Here is a 16,093-nt window from a genome sequence, read left to right on the forward strand (position 1 = left end):
CCCTATGCATCTATGGAGAGGACTGTGCTATATTCATTGCAGTGGGTTATTGTTACTCGATAATTTGTTCAGGAGGTTGTAGAAGTGACATACCATTGACACTTGTTGAAAAGGGATGATGGTTTTAGGAGCGTCAGTGTAAAATAGAGAATATTAAACTATTGTTAAAATTTGTAATATAAAAATACCTGGGTAGAGCAGTGCTTCCTTGTAAATGCCAGTATGTTAGTGTGTAAATGGTATTTCTTGTTGCTAGCAAAATTGTTGACAGCTTTTAACACATAGGAAATATATATTATCATTGCAGAATAACTAAAATATTACATCCTTTATCCCTTAGGGTGAATGACAGTGATGATCTAGTGATGGCAGAGAACGAGGTTGCAAGAATTGCAGTAAACATTGAAAAAGAAATGTTCAGCCTTTTTAAAGACACTGATAGCCGGTATAAGAGCAAGTATCGAAACCTCATGTTTAACCTCAAGGATCCGAAAAACCAGGTAAAATTACTAGGATTTTTCTTGCACATACATAAATCTTATAATGTACGCTGTATCTAACTACTTCTATAATATGTATTTCAAAGTACATACATTACATACTTGCATTGTTTTGAAATACTCAGGAATTTCCAGAATAGGCTTTGCTAGTGCAGGAATTGACTTAGTACAGTTATTACAGATGAAAAATAGTGGTGAATGATACACTCCATTGTGTTTTTTCATAATTATATTTTGCTTTCAGGATTTAAGGCAATAAAAACCTTTTCTTTCAGGGACTTTTCCACAGAGTTCTGCGTGAAGAAATCTCCCTGGCAAAACTAGTGCGCCTGAAACCCGAAGACCTTGTTTCAAAGAAGATTTCCTCGTGGAGAGAAACGGGATCAAAATCGGTATGTTGAATTCTGTTTGTGAATTCTACTTTGTGGGCTGTTGGACTTGCATAATATTAATAATTGATGATGGACCATCTTTTCAATTTCTAGTTTGCAAACTGCTGCTGTGTTAAAGTGCACCTATCACCTTGTCAGTGAAAGCAGCCATTGTGTGTTTCATAAGTACCCGGTAAATTAATTGATGCTCTGCATTTTTACGGAAGTGTTTGTGTATATTAGTATTAGGTCATCAATGTCCGTTATATGTTAAAGTTGCCCAATGTCGTTTGTAAAAATGAAAATGAAAATTAAACTGAAAAGTGTATTTCAATGATTAAGTGGAGGTCAGCTGGTCCCATGTTTGCTTGTTCTATGCATGTAATTATTTTATGTATTGTTAAATGGGTTCATTTTTTTCACTCCAATAGAGTACAGTTCTGAAAACCAAGTCTCTGATGGAAAGTAAAATCCCCTCAAGACATACAGTTGTAGATATGGAAGAATCCCCTCCCTTGTCTGACACTGACACGGTGGGTTTTAAAGAAATGTCAGAGTATACGCCTCACTTTCTGAACATATTCACAATTTAAAATGTAATCGAAAACGCACACCATTTTTAAAGTGTGGATATCTGAATGTCATCCACATGTAATCTCTCCTGCTGACTGTCTGGGGCATATTCAATTAGGTTTCCGGTCCTTACCGCGGAACCTGCGCAGTATTGCAGGTAATACGATACCGCAATAACGCAAATTTTCTTACGCAACCCTATGGACTGTGCACGAAATTCCACGTTATTGCGGTAACATGGATTGACTCCGCGGCACGTTCCTGCAAACTGGAAACCTAATTCAGTACGCCCCTCTGTGTTCTATAGTGTTACCATGTATGTGGACTCTGCCAGTGAGATGTCCTTGTAGAACTGTGAATCATCAATGCAGCAGTTGCTACCTTTTTTTTGTGTGCGAAAACTGCACAAAATATAAATGAAGTTCTGACATATTGTAGTTTTAACAGAGGGTATCTTCGTTATAGGAACAGCAAGACGTTGCAAGAATTCCACCTCCAGAAAAAAGCATCTCAGCCCTCCCAGATGTATTCAGCAGTATGTTAAATGACACAACAAGTCAGCACCGTGCCCATCTCTTTGATCTGAATTGCAAAATCTGTACAGGTGAACAACCTTTCCTAACAATTTATTGACCAGGCACTTAAATAAATGAGGTTTTAGTGCCATATTGACCATTTTAAGTGGAACACTTAAGTTTGAGACTTTTTTTTAAACAAAAAAGGTAAAAAAAAAAATTGTGTTCCACGTTGCAGGTCAGATGTCTGCTGATGATGAGCCCCCAACTAAACGCCAGAAAATCATTACTTCATCTATAAAGAAGACAGAAACAAAAATCAAGCCAGAGCTATCCAATGAACCACCTCCACCACCCGAAGACGAATCGGAGCCTCCTAAAGACATTGGCGATGGCAATGAACCGGTTCCTGAGAGAACACAATTTCCCAGTGCTTCCCCCACACACCCTGAGACACTCTTGCCTAGTCAGGGCCCTTCTCTCCCCCCTTCTAACCCTGTTACCACAGTTACTGTATCTGGCAGAGACCCCAGAAGAGCTATAAACCGGCCACTAGCTACAGCATCCACTGCCCCAGACAGCAGCCCTAAAACGACACAGGACAATGAGGAAGCTCCAGCGCCGCCGCAGCCTCCTCCAGTCTTCGGTACTCCCAAGTCAATCCTGACGAAGCCAACAACTGACCTCAAATATTTAACTTCACCAAATGTCAAGTGCGTAGTCCTAGAATTGTTTTGGAACGTATATAATGCATGGTGCCCCTTCACTAAAAGTCAGTTCAGTGTGCTAAAATAGCTTATTCTGTGGTTTCCAAAATAACTATGGATTTAGGGTATTTACATACACATATTGAGTGTATATTTACATACAATAACAATTGCTGGAAACAGGTATTGAACAACTGATTTGTTCTTTGCTCATTGTAAACTATGTTAAATCTTCTCTTGCTAGTTTACATAAGCGCAGAATAAAAAGTAAATGTAGGCTAGATTTTTACAGTCTGATATTTCATTACTGGTGCATAGCTGGCTTGTTACCCATGCACTAGAGACATGTGATAGCAATATTCACTAGTAAATTGATGAATTTATGCTTACGAATAAAAATGGCTGCCACAATGTGTGTAGATGATGGGTACACATTAAATTGCTCCTGATGAAAAGGATCCAGGGTATGTTGGAAGAGCGTGACAATGTCAAATACCGCCACACAGTTTTGATTTGTAGAAAAGATTGAGTAATGACGAAAACCATAACATTTCTACACCCATCAGACCATAAGAAGCATCAGTCTTGAATCCCTTTAGTAGTACAGTGAAGGCACATTTTGCAGCACCACAGAATTTTTTTTTATTTTTACATTGACAGTGGTATAAAAGCTTGCCAAGGAAGAAAAATGGAATAGATCTTGCTCATTAGAACTTACAATCAAATGTAAAGGTGCTTGTTCTGTATGGTGGATCATCCACAAGGATAAAGGTTTCAGTAGTGCATTATGGAGCCATCTCCCAGATAGATCCTATGATAACAGAAATAAACTGCAATTTTCTAAAGCATTTTTCGTTAACATTAGCCACCAAAACCACAGTAATCTCAACATTGTCACAAATGTGTAGAGTTGACATGACTGTTATTTAATATCAATATGCATAATCTGTTCTACTAGAGAATTTTATTTGTTTTATGTGATGCAGGATTTTGTCTTTAATATGAATGGTCTTTCATGCCTGCTGTAGGTCTTGCTGTTGCTATATTTTGGGTTGCACATAAGTCATACATAACATCAACTTGGAGCAAAGCTAAAAATGCTGTTAAAATTAATGCATCCAAAACAAAAGCTGTTTTGTTTTTTAAATTTGTTTTTAATTGTATTTCTATAAATTTTAATTATCAGTTTAGATGTGGGTATAACTAAAGTTTGGCCAGTTGACCTCAACAAGCAAAACCATTTGCTTCTTCACTTTTATAGAGATACATAGGAAGGGCATAATTTTGTGACACCTTTTTATGATTCCGTTCCTGCAGCTTACCTGATATCCGAACACCCCAAGATGGAGATACGTCCCTTTTCCTCTCTCGAATGAATCCAATCTGGAAAGGATTTATAAATATGCAATCCGTGGCCAAGTTTGTCACAAAGGCATACCCTGTGTCTGGGTCTGTCGAGTATCTAAATGAGGTTTGTGTTACCTTGGGATAAATATTAGTTTCAGATGACCTACAACTAGACAAACTCAAAACTTTGTTATCTGGTCCAATTTTCCAATTCTTTCTTTCCTTTCATTCTGTCTTTCACATGACATAGATTCACATGTCCCAATCACCTGCAAGGATCTTTCATGAGCCCATTTAGCTGTTAGAAATGTAAACTTGAAACAAAAAGTATTTAATGCCAAATATATCTCATTTAGGACTTGCCGGACACAATCCACATTGGTGGAAGAATCTCCCCAAAGACTGTATGGGATTATGTGGGCAAACTAAAATCCTCTTTGTCAAAGGTAGGTGTGTAAGCATCTGAAGGATTCGTTACAACAGATGCTGCATGTTAAGATTTTCTTTGGAACCACAGATCTTTTCTGTCGGAGACTTCTTGGTTCACGTTTTTTAACTCACAAAATTTATTTTTGAAGAGTAAAAATCTAAATGATCAGCGATTACTGATATTTCTTAGTTATTGGTATGCTTTTAGATAGCAAAATTGTTTATTTTGTTTGTAGGAGTTGTCCTTGATCCGTTTTTACCCTGCTACGGAGGAGGAAGAGGTGGCATACATCTCGCTCTACTCCTATTTCAGCAGCCGTGGACGTTTTGGGGTAGTTGCCAATAATAACAGACACATCAAGGATCTTTATCTCATCCCACTGAGCGCAAAGGACCCAATTCCATCTAAACTATTGCCCTTTGAGGGACCAGGTAAGCGTCTTGTACTTAGGAAAGAAATCAAATGTTAGTGTAGTTCTATGTTGGAGAAAATGGTAAGTATTTAAAATTCTGCCTTTAAAAAAAAAAAAAATTAAAGGAATCTTTTGCTGCTTTACTTCTGTCTCATATCTGTGAGAATAATAAACTATTTTTGAAAAAGTGTGTTGTGTGTTTACGTTTTGAGTATTGACATTTCATTGACTTGCATACACATGAGTGTTTGTTTAGTGACCTCTTATGCAATGATGATTAGAAGTGCGGCTTGACGGGTACCCCGGTGAACAGCAACTTGATTTTAAAAAAAACAGGAATTTTTCCAGCTCGCCTACCCAGCCCGATCTGTTTTTTTATATAGAACACTTGAGACCTGTGACTTAGTTTTCACTTTATCTATATTGTTAGTGCATGATGTCAAAATCTAGGTTTCTAACCAATTTAAAAAGATGAGAAGCAATTGCCAATTTACGTAAGAAACACATTTTTTGTGGGATCAATATCAAAACCCCCCCATATTTTCTCACCTATTGTATGACACTATTGTCTTAAGTTGCACTGGAGAATATTGACTCAGTAAGCTGAAAAAACGAAGATTCCTGTTAGTTACATTGTGGAATAACAAACCATCTGTTCAACACAAGTTAATTGGTTAATAGGTGAAAGAATTCCTGCAGCTACCTGTAAATCATACAAAACATCGCAGACATTGGTGATGTATATACACATAGACCCAAGTATCTACTTAGAATTGGGCTTGAGTAGTGTCCTATGGATAAGTGCACTTGAAGGAAACCCAACCAAATTTGAAACAAATATATTCTTCAACAGTGTACAGTACAAATTCGAATGAGTCTCCCTACCATATGGTGAATGCAGCTTGATCCTATCTAATGATGGCCGTACACTGACCATTTTTAACAGTGCTTTCTAAACCTGAATGCTGCTTGTAGTATTTTTGTTATAAGTGCTGGCCGGAACAAAGGTCAGCTTGTACAGACCACATGATCCGTGGTCTCCGATTTCATCAATTCCAGTTTATGGCAAGCGCAGATGGAAGCCAAAGCATGGCACTGAGTGAGAGCTGTAATGAATGTGTATTACCACAGTCATCCAAATACAGTTTGACCAGACAATCTCGTTCACAATACATGGGCCATTGCAAGTAAAAGGCATGTGACATTATATAAAATATGTTGCTGGTCTCCTGTTCAGGTTAAATTTGAAATTGACATCCCACCGCATATGAGCGTGGCATGGATCATAATGAACAGGAAGCCTGCTTAGAACTGCAACATTCAAATGATACACAGCTTTCGTTAGCCTGAGCAGGCAACACTCTTTTTCTGGCTCACAGGATTGTGAGTACTACTTTTCTGTTTCTCAAACCAAATCACAAAATGAAGGCTTTACAAAAGTGATGATACACTTGTCTAAGCCATTGCGTTTGTCCCTGTACACACTACAATTTTCAAACTGGCTCTGTCACAATATATATTACAAGCCTTAATCTAAATGGACCATTGCCACCAACATGGAATGCAAAATGAGTGATTGAGTATATAAGCATAACTGACTACCTCTGTAGAAAATGACTTTACAGCATGGTTCTATTGTTGGATACAATATGTTAATGGTGTAGCATTTTTGGAAAGTACTTGTCACATTTGAGTTAATTGTCAAGTATAGAAACCACAAAAAACAGTTGTTTTTTTTTATGCTCCTAACGCTCTGGTGTGAGCATAAAAAAAGCACTGACCCTGTATGCAAATGCAGAGACTCTTAATCAACAATGTATTTTGCACTATACTGTATTGTGGGAGCTGTGACATATAAAGGCAGCGCTGGGAGTTAATATAGGGCAGAATGCAGGCCAACGCTGTATTAGAAGAGACCCTACATTTGCATACAAGAGGCAGTGTTTAATTATTTTTTTTTAATGCATAGTATGTAAAAAAATAAATAAAGGTTTTGCCAATATAATATTCTTTAACACTTTTGTCTTTGGCTTGCTAGGCCTTGAATCGATACGTCCAAACTTGATCTTGGGATTAGTAATTTGTCAGAGAAATAAACGCCCCGCACCTAGTGATCTAGAAAAAACTGAAGACAAGCGATTGAAAGCACCAAGCCAGGAAGAGATGGACATTTTAAATTTCACTAAACCACCTGTTGCTAATCAAGCAGAGAAGAAGTCTCAGAAATATCCGCTATATTCAAGTGAAATCATTAAAAGTACCACACCACCAGGATCACCACCACCAATCACAGAACCAGTTCTAAAGGTTATCCCTTCTGTTCATACATTGCCATTAGTTATCTCTGCAACCAGCATACCAACCAGTTCTTCACCACCACCAGCTGAACGCTCGGTGTCATCTTCAAAGACTGCAACCCCACTGGACCACATTCTCAAAACACTGTTTGGAAAAACTTCTGATAGCAAAAACGAGAATTTGAGCTCGGCTGCTGTTACTACTAATGCCACTGTAGAGACTGTAGTAGAGAGAGGGTTTGTGGACCCTATTGTGCAGCAGTTTGGTCAGATGTCTAAGGATAAAGCTTTTGAGGAGGAAGATGACAGACCATATGACCCTGAAGAAGAGTATGATCCAGAAAAAGTTTTTGATACTACAGTAGTTGACAATGAAACCCCATATGAACCAGAACAACCTTGTGAGAGTTTAGATGAGGAAGAAGCCTACGATCCAGAAGATGAAACGATTTTAGAGGAGGCAAAGGTTCCAGTTGAAGATTTGCCCAATAAGATATCTACTGCAAGTAAAAGCAAGTCAACGGACATGGCTACAGTACTTGTTCCTAATATTTCTGATTCTCCATCTCTCATAGAACAGCAAAAAATGTTAGAGGAGCTAAACAAGCAAATAGAAGAGCAACAGAGACAACTGGAGGAACAAGAAGAAGCCCTTAGACAACAAAGAGCAGCTGTAGGTGTGTCTATGGCACATTTCTCAGTGTCTGATGCCTTGATGTCACCTCCCCCAAAGTCTTCTCTAACAAAAAGTGATTTGTTTCAAAGAGAGCCAAATACTATAAAAGCTACCACAAGTGCAAATTTGGAACAAATCCTAACTCAAAGCCGTGATCCTAGGCAAGCTAGAGATCCTAGACAAGCAGCAACAAAAAAAGTACATTCAGAGATTGAAGATGTTCCTATCACACAGTTACAAAGTGAAAAGCATCAGCCACTTTCAACTGAAACTACTGTGTCTATCCCGGTAGTCAAGCAATTTGCTAGCATACAGAATGAGACCATGTCTGTAGATAGTGTGGAAATGTCCAAACACAGTAGTCAAATGCCAAAGGAAAGCATCCTGGAAAAGATTGACAAAGACCATAAGCAAGAAGATATATGGTATAACCTGCATGATGCTGTTACATCTGAAACTTCTATGAGCACATCAAAGCCCTTACGCAAAGTACTATTACCAACACCTGTGTCTAATGCACAACTGCATCTGACTGCTTCACCGACTGAGAGTGAAAAAATGTTTTTTCCTTCACAGGAGCCAACTTGGGCCACTGAAGCTCAAAACTTCGATGCCCAAAAGACAAAATCTAATTTTTCTGGTCAGATGATTACATCCCTAGAAAATCGTTCTGATCACCTTGAACATGAAAAAGTAATGTTTCCACATAACAAAGAGCAAATTAATAATCAAGCAGCTCCCTTCATAGAGCATACAATGACTGTCATCTCTCAGGAAGATAATAGGCACGGGCCATCTTTTCCAATGAGTTCCATATTAGGGCCACCGCAACATGAAATCTCACCAATATTTGGTGAGCAAAGACCACTGTCTATGCCTAATCATTCAGGGTTGAGGTCATCTCCTATGTATCCTGAAGAAAACTGTCCAACTAACTTAGATGGTTACAGAGGCATACAGTCTGATCAAACTGTAGAGCAAAAAGGGCCTGGATCTTTGTTGCCTGCACAATTAGGAATTTCACCTCATCATTCATTTGGGGATAGAGGACCACTTCATCCTCCCTTTACTCCTCAAAAAGGACAATCTCCTCCTAGATTTGACAGACGAGATAGTCCGCATTTAGAATTTCAGGATGCTCATTTTGGTGGCAAAGGTGATGTACCACTTAGGTTTGATGGTCCAAGGGGCCCTATACCAGCGCCTTTTATGGCTCGAGGACCACAGTTTAATTTTGACGGCCCACATAGACCCCCACCATCTCAGTTTAAAACACCTAGAGGTGCTCCAATTCAACCACCATTTGGAGGGCCTAGAGGACCTGTACCCACACATTTTGGTGGGCCTCGTGGACAATATCCAAATGAATTTGACGTTATACGAGACTCTGTTCCAGGTCATTATACAGGGCCAAGGGGCCCACCACCACCTCAACTTGAGGATACAAATAAAACCTCAGCCATATTTCCCAATCAACGAAGTCCTGTTCCTATCCAATATGGTGGACAACGTGGACCTGTGCCTTCTAGGTTTCCTGAACAGCCTCAACAACTTATGAGAGCTCAGCCCCGTCCTTTGCTTGAACTCCCAACTATTCCTCCTCCACAAAGAAGTGAAAGTTGGGATAAACTTAGTCCACCAGATTCACTTAAAAATTATACAGATCATAGGCAAGCTGCAGAACAACAATGGGAATCTAACAACTTTAGACAAAATAAGGACCATAGAAGTCAAGGCTTTCAGAGTAGACCTCGAAACTATGAAGGACGTAATGACCCAGAAGCATCAGAACATATACCAAACCAAGGATTTGATGACAGACGTAGAGAGAGAGAACATGATGCACAGTGGGATAGAGAGAGGGGCAGGAACTGGAACAGAGAGAGAAATTTAGAGAGAAATAGAGATTTTGAACGGCCGAGAACAAGAGAACCAAATAGAGACTGGGAGAAAAATAGAGATGGGGATAAAGACATGGAAAAGAGAGAATGGGATAGAAATAGAGATAGGGACAGAAACAGGGAACGGGACAGAGATCGAGGGAGGGACAGAGATCGGGATAAAGATGGGGACAAAGATAAAGATCGGGAGAGAGAAAGAGAGAGAGACAGAGATCGCGATAGGGATCGTGATAGAGACAGAGAGAGGACCAGAGATCGTGACAGAGATTCATATAAACGTAGAGATCGTGACAGAGAGAGATCTAGAAGCAGAGACAGGGAAAGGGATAGAGACAAAGGGCGTGACAGAGACCGTGACAGAACAAGAGACAGGGAAAGGGATAGAGATCGAGGAAAAGATCGCATGGTTCGCAGCAAAAGCAGAGAGAGCAACAAAGACTCTAAATCTGATCGATCAAAAGACTCTTGCAAGAGTGTGTCAACAGAGCCTACTTCTTTCAGTCATACGTGATGGAGTGTTCAAGGGATTGAAAAGTGTAGGAGGAACTGTAAAAATATGTATATAAATATTCTAATTTTATTTTATATAAATATCCCTTAAAAAGGCAAATTTTCCTTTCAAATGTGGAAATGTTCAAATACTGGAAAATAGCATCATGTTGGTGTCTGTTTCTTTATACAAAAAGATAATTTTTATGTGCTCCTATTTCTTGCTACACCCACTCTGGACCTAATTGTAATTAATCTGGTAATTACTGTGGAGAGCGGATTGCTTTTTAAAGAGAGTTTGTAGTTCTGTTTTCCAGTAACTTGATTACATATTGTAATTTTTTAAGATGGTTTCAGCTCCAATGAGTAGAGCCCTGCACTGTAAATATTGTAATTGTAGATTGTAAGTACTTTAAGTTATGTTTATAGCATTTAGCAAGAACATGTCACTGTGTTACTATTATACAATGGAATATTCAGTATAAAATGGTTTAAAAAAAAATCTGTAAATGTAACTGGAGATGTGCTCTATAAAATGTGTTGGGGCTGTTACATTTAACCTTTCATGCCGTTAACCTGCTGTTCACCAAAGATTGTTCAAAATTATATAGTTCACCAATGAAATGTACAAGCTGCAATAGCCATGCTCTTCAGAACTTTGTATTTTTTTTTCCCTGTATTCCCTAACCAACAGATCTTTATTTGTTCTGAAAAATAATTGGTCAGCATGTGTTATTGGACTTGATTGTGCAGTAATATAATTACTTTTTCAGCCATAGCCCCTTCAAACGTCCTTTTTGGTTGTGAAAATTGGGAGTCTATCTAATATTGCTGGAATGCACATGGCTTAACATACAAATACCAAGAATTTGTAAATCATTGCAAAAAGATCACCGTATACAAATTGACAAGTGATCTGTCAGACCTATACTTTGGCTCAAGAAGACCATGGTAACCACAATACTTATTAGATTATATTTACATAGAAACATTTCTGAGTGAAAGATCTACAGTCGGGAGTTAAAAAAAAAAAAAATAGTGATTGTTTGGTATTTCTATAGATTTGCATTTTTATGGCAAAACATCAATGTACATTAAATCTGTAAAATGTAAATTTTTTTGTAAGTAGAATAAATATCTACGATGGTTAAATTTGATTTCTCTTTTATTTATAAAATGTTTCATTGCCGTTCACATATATTGTGCAAGTGCACCATACAAAACTACATTTTCTAATGTATACATTTTTTTTATGTTTTTTCATATCAACACTGGCCGGTGTCGCAGTGACTTTTGAGTTTTAATGAAGTGTAGTCAAGAAACCATTATTAAACATATAACATTGATTTGTATGAATGTCATTTTATGGCCAGTGTTCAATACTGACGTCTTTTCTTATGTCTGGCATTGTGATTCACAAACTTTTTCACATTGCAAAACACCTATCAACACTTGCCTTTGTTTTTCTTTTTTTGTGGCACACAAAAACTTGTGATTAAAGAATACCAGTGCAAAACAGTAGGCCATTTTATATCCAGTTAATACTAATCATGTATCCTCATTGCATATATTTTGACTATAAGACCTATCACTTATCCTACTGGAATTATTGTGATCCTTCTAGCCTGGCACCATGAAACAAAAATACGTGTCTCAATGTTCTGGTTGGAAATCAATCTATTATATAATCCAAACACTTTCTGGTTATTACAAAACAGATTCTCTGTTGGCTAATGAACAGTACAGATCAATGTATCGGTGGGTAGTTTTATACTAACTTCTTGTTGGCTTGTATACAGTGTTTGACTTTTATGGCTAGTGTAAATTATACACTGCATTACCAGATTTTTAGTGAAGAGTACTGACCATGTTTTTGTTGGACAGTTTTGTGTTACCTGTCTGCTTTTTGGATCCCAGAGCTGCTGTAAGTAAACAGACCATCTGTAAAATGGTAATCTATTTCTCATATAGATCTCGGCTCCATACATTCAGGTACATTGGCGGAAAAAAAAAATGGAAGAAAAAAGTACCGTATATACTCGAGTATAAGTCGACCCGAATATAAGCTGAGGCACCTAATTTTACTACATAAAACTGGGAAAACTTATTGACTCGAGTATAAGCCTAGGGTGGAAAAGAGCGCTAATTTAAAAACCTAAATAAAAATGATAGGTTCAATCTATGAAATTATTTTTAGCTAAACCATAAATAACAGTAGATGACAAGGAACATTTATAAATGATTATAAAATCATTGGCATTGGGTACAACCTAACCTAAAAAAAGGGGTAGGGATATAAATGTATGAACATGGTGGCTGTATTGTTTGTTCATTATGTAATTGCACTGTAAATTTTACAAAAAAAAAAAAGGAGGGAGGGAGGGGGAGGGAGGGGGAGAGAGGGAGAGAGAGGGAGAGAGAGGGAGAGAGAGGGAGAGAGAGGGAGAGAGAGGGAGAGAGAGGGAGAGAGAGGGAGGGAGGGAGAGAGAGAGAGATTTTTTTCACTTACCCCGCAGTGGAACGCATATGCGTTCCAACAACAGGAAGTTCGGCATTTGGAACGCAAGTTTGCGTTCCAAATGCCGAACTTCCTGTGTTGGAACGCATATGCAGAAGTTGAAGCCCAGGGACCGGACACCAGGTAAGTTCACCCGTGTATAAGCCGAGTGCCCTTTTTCAGCATACATAAGTATGCTGAAAAACTCGGCTTATACATGAGTATATACGGTAGTGCAATATTCTTTTTCTCAATTCAAATACCTGTGCAAAACCACACTTATAAAGTATCTTTATACCAGAAAATGTTCTTTCTCAAGCAGGTATTCAAAAGATCTGTAAAATTTCACCACAAGTAATATCTTCCTGTGGATAGAGAATAAACCAACTGTATGCTTCAGTGCTCTAACACATTACCAGTTACATATAAGTGAAGTACGTACCGACAATCATATAATAAAGCGCATATCCTTTAGATGCAAATCTCTTTAGTATATTGCGCATCACTTAATTTGAACCTAGAAAAATATATAAAATAGCAACATTGTGTAATATCATCATCATCATCATCACCATTTATTTATATAGCGCCACTGATTCCACAGAGAACTTGCATCAGTCCCTGCCCCGTTGGGGCTTACAGTCTACATTCCCTAACACACACACACACAGTCTAGGGTCAATTTTGTTAGCAGCCAATTAACCTACCAGTTTGTTTTTGGAGTGTGGGAGAAAAGCGGAGCACCTGGAGAAAACCCACGCAAACACAGGGAGAACATACAAACTCCACACAGATAAGGCCATGGTCGGGAATTGAACTCATGACCCCAGTGCTGTAAGGCAGAAGTGCTAACCACTTAGCAACCGTGCTGCCCAACCTTAAACATTTATTCTAAAAAAAATACACCATAATGCACGTACATCAAAAAAATCTGTAAATATGGAATTTGGCTGATAAAACAATTCCTGATATTTCCTGAAACAGTATGAATAATCCTTATCACCACACAGTCTCCCACCAGAAGAAATAGGAGGATTGGACATCAGAGGTATGTCCAACGTGTTTCATCTCTTACAAATTTTAGGACTTCCACAGGGGGTATTAAAAGATAATTGTCTTAACAGATAAGGTAAAAAACATAAATCCTACTGCAAATGCATAGTGCATATGCTTACCTCTCTTTCACTTTCTACATTAGGAAGCGAGCAGTGGCAATAACAAACTTCAAACAAACTATTGAACATGTGTCCGCGTCTAAGTGGACACATAGCGCATTTCTCAGCCTCATGATCAGGACATATAGTGGAAATAGGTAATCGGTGACCATCTTAACTAATGGTAATACCTAGACCTGAATATATTCAGACTACAAGCAAAAAAACTATCTGAAAATCTACAGATGTACGAATATTAATTTTTCTATCAGCTGTATAACACCCAGGACTAGAGGTGCCTCCAATGCATTTCATAGCTTACAAATTTTAGGACCTAAGGGCGTATTAAGAGATAATTGTCTTAAGATCTCTTTATATAGATATGGCAAAAAAACAAACAACAACATCCTGCTGCGAATGCGCCTGCGTCTTTGCGCGTGCATTTCTCATGTGCCTGCCTCACTTTCAAATTCCATATTAGGAAGCGAGCAAAGCCATACCAAACTATCAGGATGTGCATATATATATATATATATATATATATATATATATTTATATTTCTGTTTTCATCCATGACAGCCATAAATATGGGTAGCTTCCTTTTTAAGGTTGGGTATAGACTGGTGACAACCCCCCTCCATATGGTATGTAATATAGCTCCTCCTCTTTCATTGTCTCTAAAGCAGGTAGTGTTTGTTGTTTTTTGTAGGTAGGGGCTTTACTTTTCTGGAGATCCTGGTGATGCACCATTTAGTGCTGCAAGCTGTGGATAGAATTGGCTACCAGGGTGTATCAGACTGCTGCCTTAGTAGCAGTTAGTAGTTGAATTTGGTTCTGATTCCCGGATGTTGGTGGTCGGTGCATGCTTGGACATCATGTCAGAGGTCATAAGGCTCAACTATAGAGGACCAGGCTGTGTGTCAGCACTGAATTGTAAGATCAACCACATCATCAGCTATTTATATAGCGCCACTAATTCTGTAGCGATGTACAGAGAACTCACATCAGCCCCTGCCCCTCTAAATTCTCTAACATACACACGCAGACTGAGAGAGACTAAGGTCATTTTAATAGCAGCCAATTAACCTACTAGTATGTTTTTGGTGTGTTTGGCTGTCTCCTTGACGACCGGGATGTCACTTACGGCTTCCAGCCCGACCGTTGCTAGGAAAATGGCCAAATGCTGCGCTGTCGGACTGCCACGTCCCGGCGGGGAAATTAGGCGAGGGCGTGCACATTAAATAATGATGTATTATCAGCCTCCTGGGGGCTGATTAAGTTAGGTTGGGCTGCTCTGCTCCCATTGGATGCTTTGGGTATTTAAGGCAGGGAGGATGGCCTCCCTGCCGTTTATAGCGTTTTCAGTTCTGTGCTGTTGCTGACCTGCTGTTGGATTCCTGTCTGCCTGATCTTCCGTTGTGACCTTTGCCTGTATCTTGGACTTTACCTGTTTGCCTGTGACCCTGAACTTTTGGCTTGTATTCTAGACTTCACTGTTTCGCCTGTGACCCTGACCTCTGCCTGGATATTGATTTGCCTGTCTGCTACGGATCTCTGACCTCGGCCTGCCACTGACCACCCGCTCCAGTTTGGACTAGTGCCTCCGGTTCCATCTGCGCTACGGCCATCATTGGTGAGCTTTCATTACTCAGCTTAAGACCTGGGGGCATATGAGTACCTATGAGCATATAAAGCTCTACGGGAAAGGCGGCTGCTAAAGGTGAAGACCTCTACTCTATCTATTCTAAACGCTCATCTTGGTGGACGTGAGCCCCAACATTTAGTTAGTAATTTTGTTCTCTTCAGTAGTCTTTTAGAGGCTGGGGAGAGGAAGCAAAGGAAGGTACAAAAAGTATGAGCCTGTAACAAGCCTTTACTGAAAATACTTAAAGGAATGGTTTTTTTTGTGCAGTATATAATTCACAATTACAGAGGAAAAGCAGCCTTGAGGACAGTTAAGAATCTTATAGATTTGTCAGGCGCCGTCCCCGCACCTTCACTCGGTGCCGGGGACGGGCGCCTGTCTCCGAGTCCCCACGTCCCATTGCTAGGCAACGGGACGAATGACGTACTTCCGCCGGGCGCATGCGCGGGGGTCCCCATTGCAACGGGACGCTATTCCTCTCACCTGACCCCCGCTCTCCAATAGGGTAATGGCGCCTCCTATATCAGGAAGTCTCTGGCACCATTAGGGTGCCAGAGTATTGTGGAATGGTTCCCCTGC

The 16,093-nt window shown here is 39.2% G+C and overlaps 1 protein-coding gene across 5 annotated transcripts in view; it reads left to right on the top strand.

Annotated features, from left to right (window-relative positions):
• The window catches only part of DIDO1 (death inducer-obliterator 1), a 45,136-nt gene extending 33,785 nt beyond the window's left edge, over positions 1-11,351 (top strand). For 3 of the 5 annotated variants that reach the window (XM_075176728.1, XM_075176730.1, XM_075176729.1), the window contains 9 exons: positions 341-500; positions 776-892; positions 1,303-1,404; positions 1,910-2,048; positions 2,198-2,672; positions 3,984-4,137; positions 4,370-4,459; positions 4,679-4,874; positions 6,894-11,351. In XM_075176728.1, coding sequence (XP_075032829.1) covers positions 341-500; positions 776-892; positions 1,303-1,404; positions 1,910-2,048; positions 2,198-2,672; positions 3,984-4,137; positions 4,370-4,459; positions 4,679-4,874; positions 6,894-10,240 — 4,780 coding nt within the window. In that variant the 3' untranslated portion in view covers positions 10,241-11,351. The remainder of the gene's footprint in view (positions 1-340; positions 501-775; positions 893-1,302; positions 1,405-1,909; positions 2,049-2,197; positions 2,673-3,983; positions 4,138-4,369; positions 4,460-4,678; positions 4,875-6,893) is intronic. The other 2 variants (XM_075176725.1, XM_075176727.1) reach the window with 1 other exon arrangement.
• The last annotated feature ends 4,742 nt before the right edge of the window (positions 11,352-16,093 follow it).

The sequence above is a fragment of the Mixophyes fleayi genome, chromosome 6, assembly GCF_038048845.1.
Source record: "Mixophyes fleayi isolate aMixFle1 chromosome 6, aMixFle1.hap1, whole genome shotgun sequence".
Classification (NCBI taxonomy): Eukaryota; Metazoa; Chordata; class Amphibia; order Anura; family Limnodynastidae; genus Mixophyes; species Mixophyes fleayi.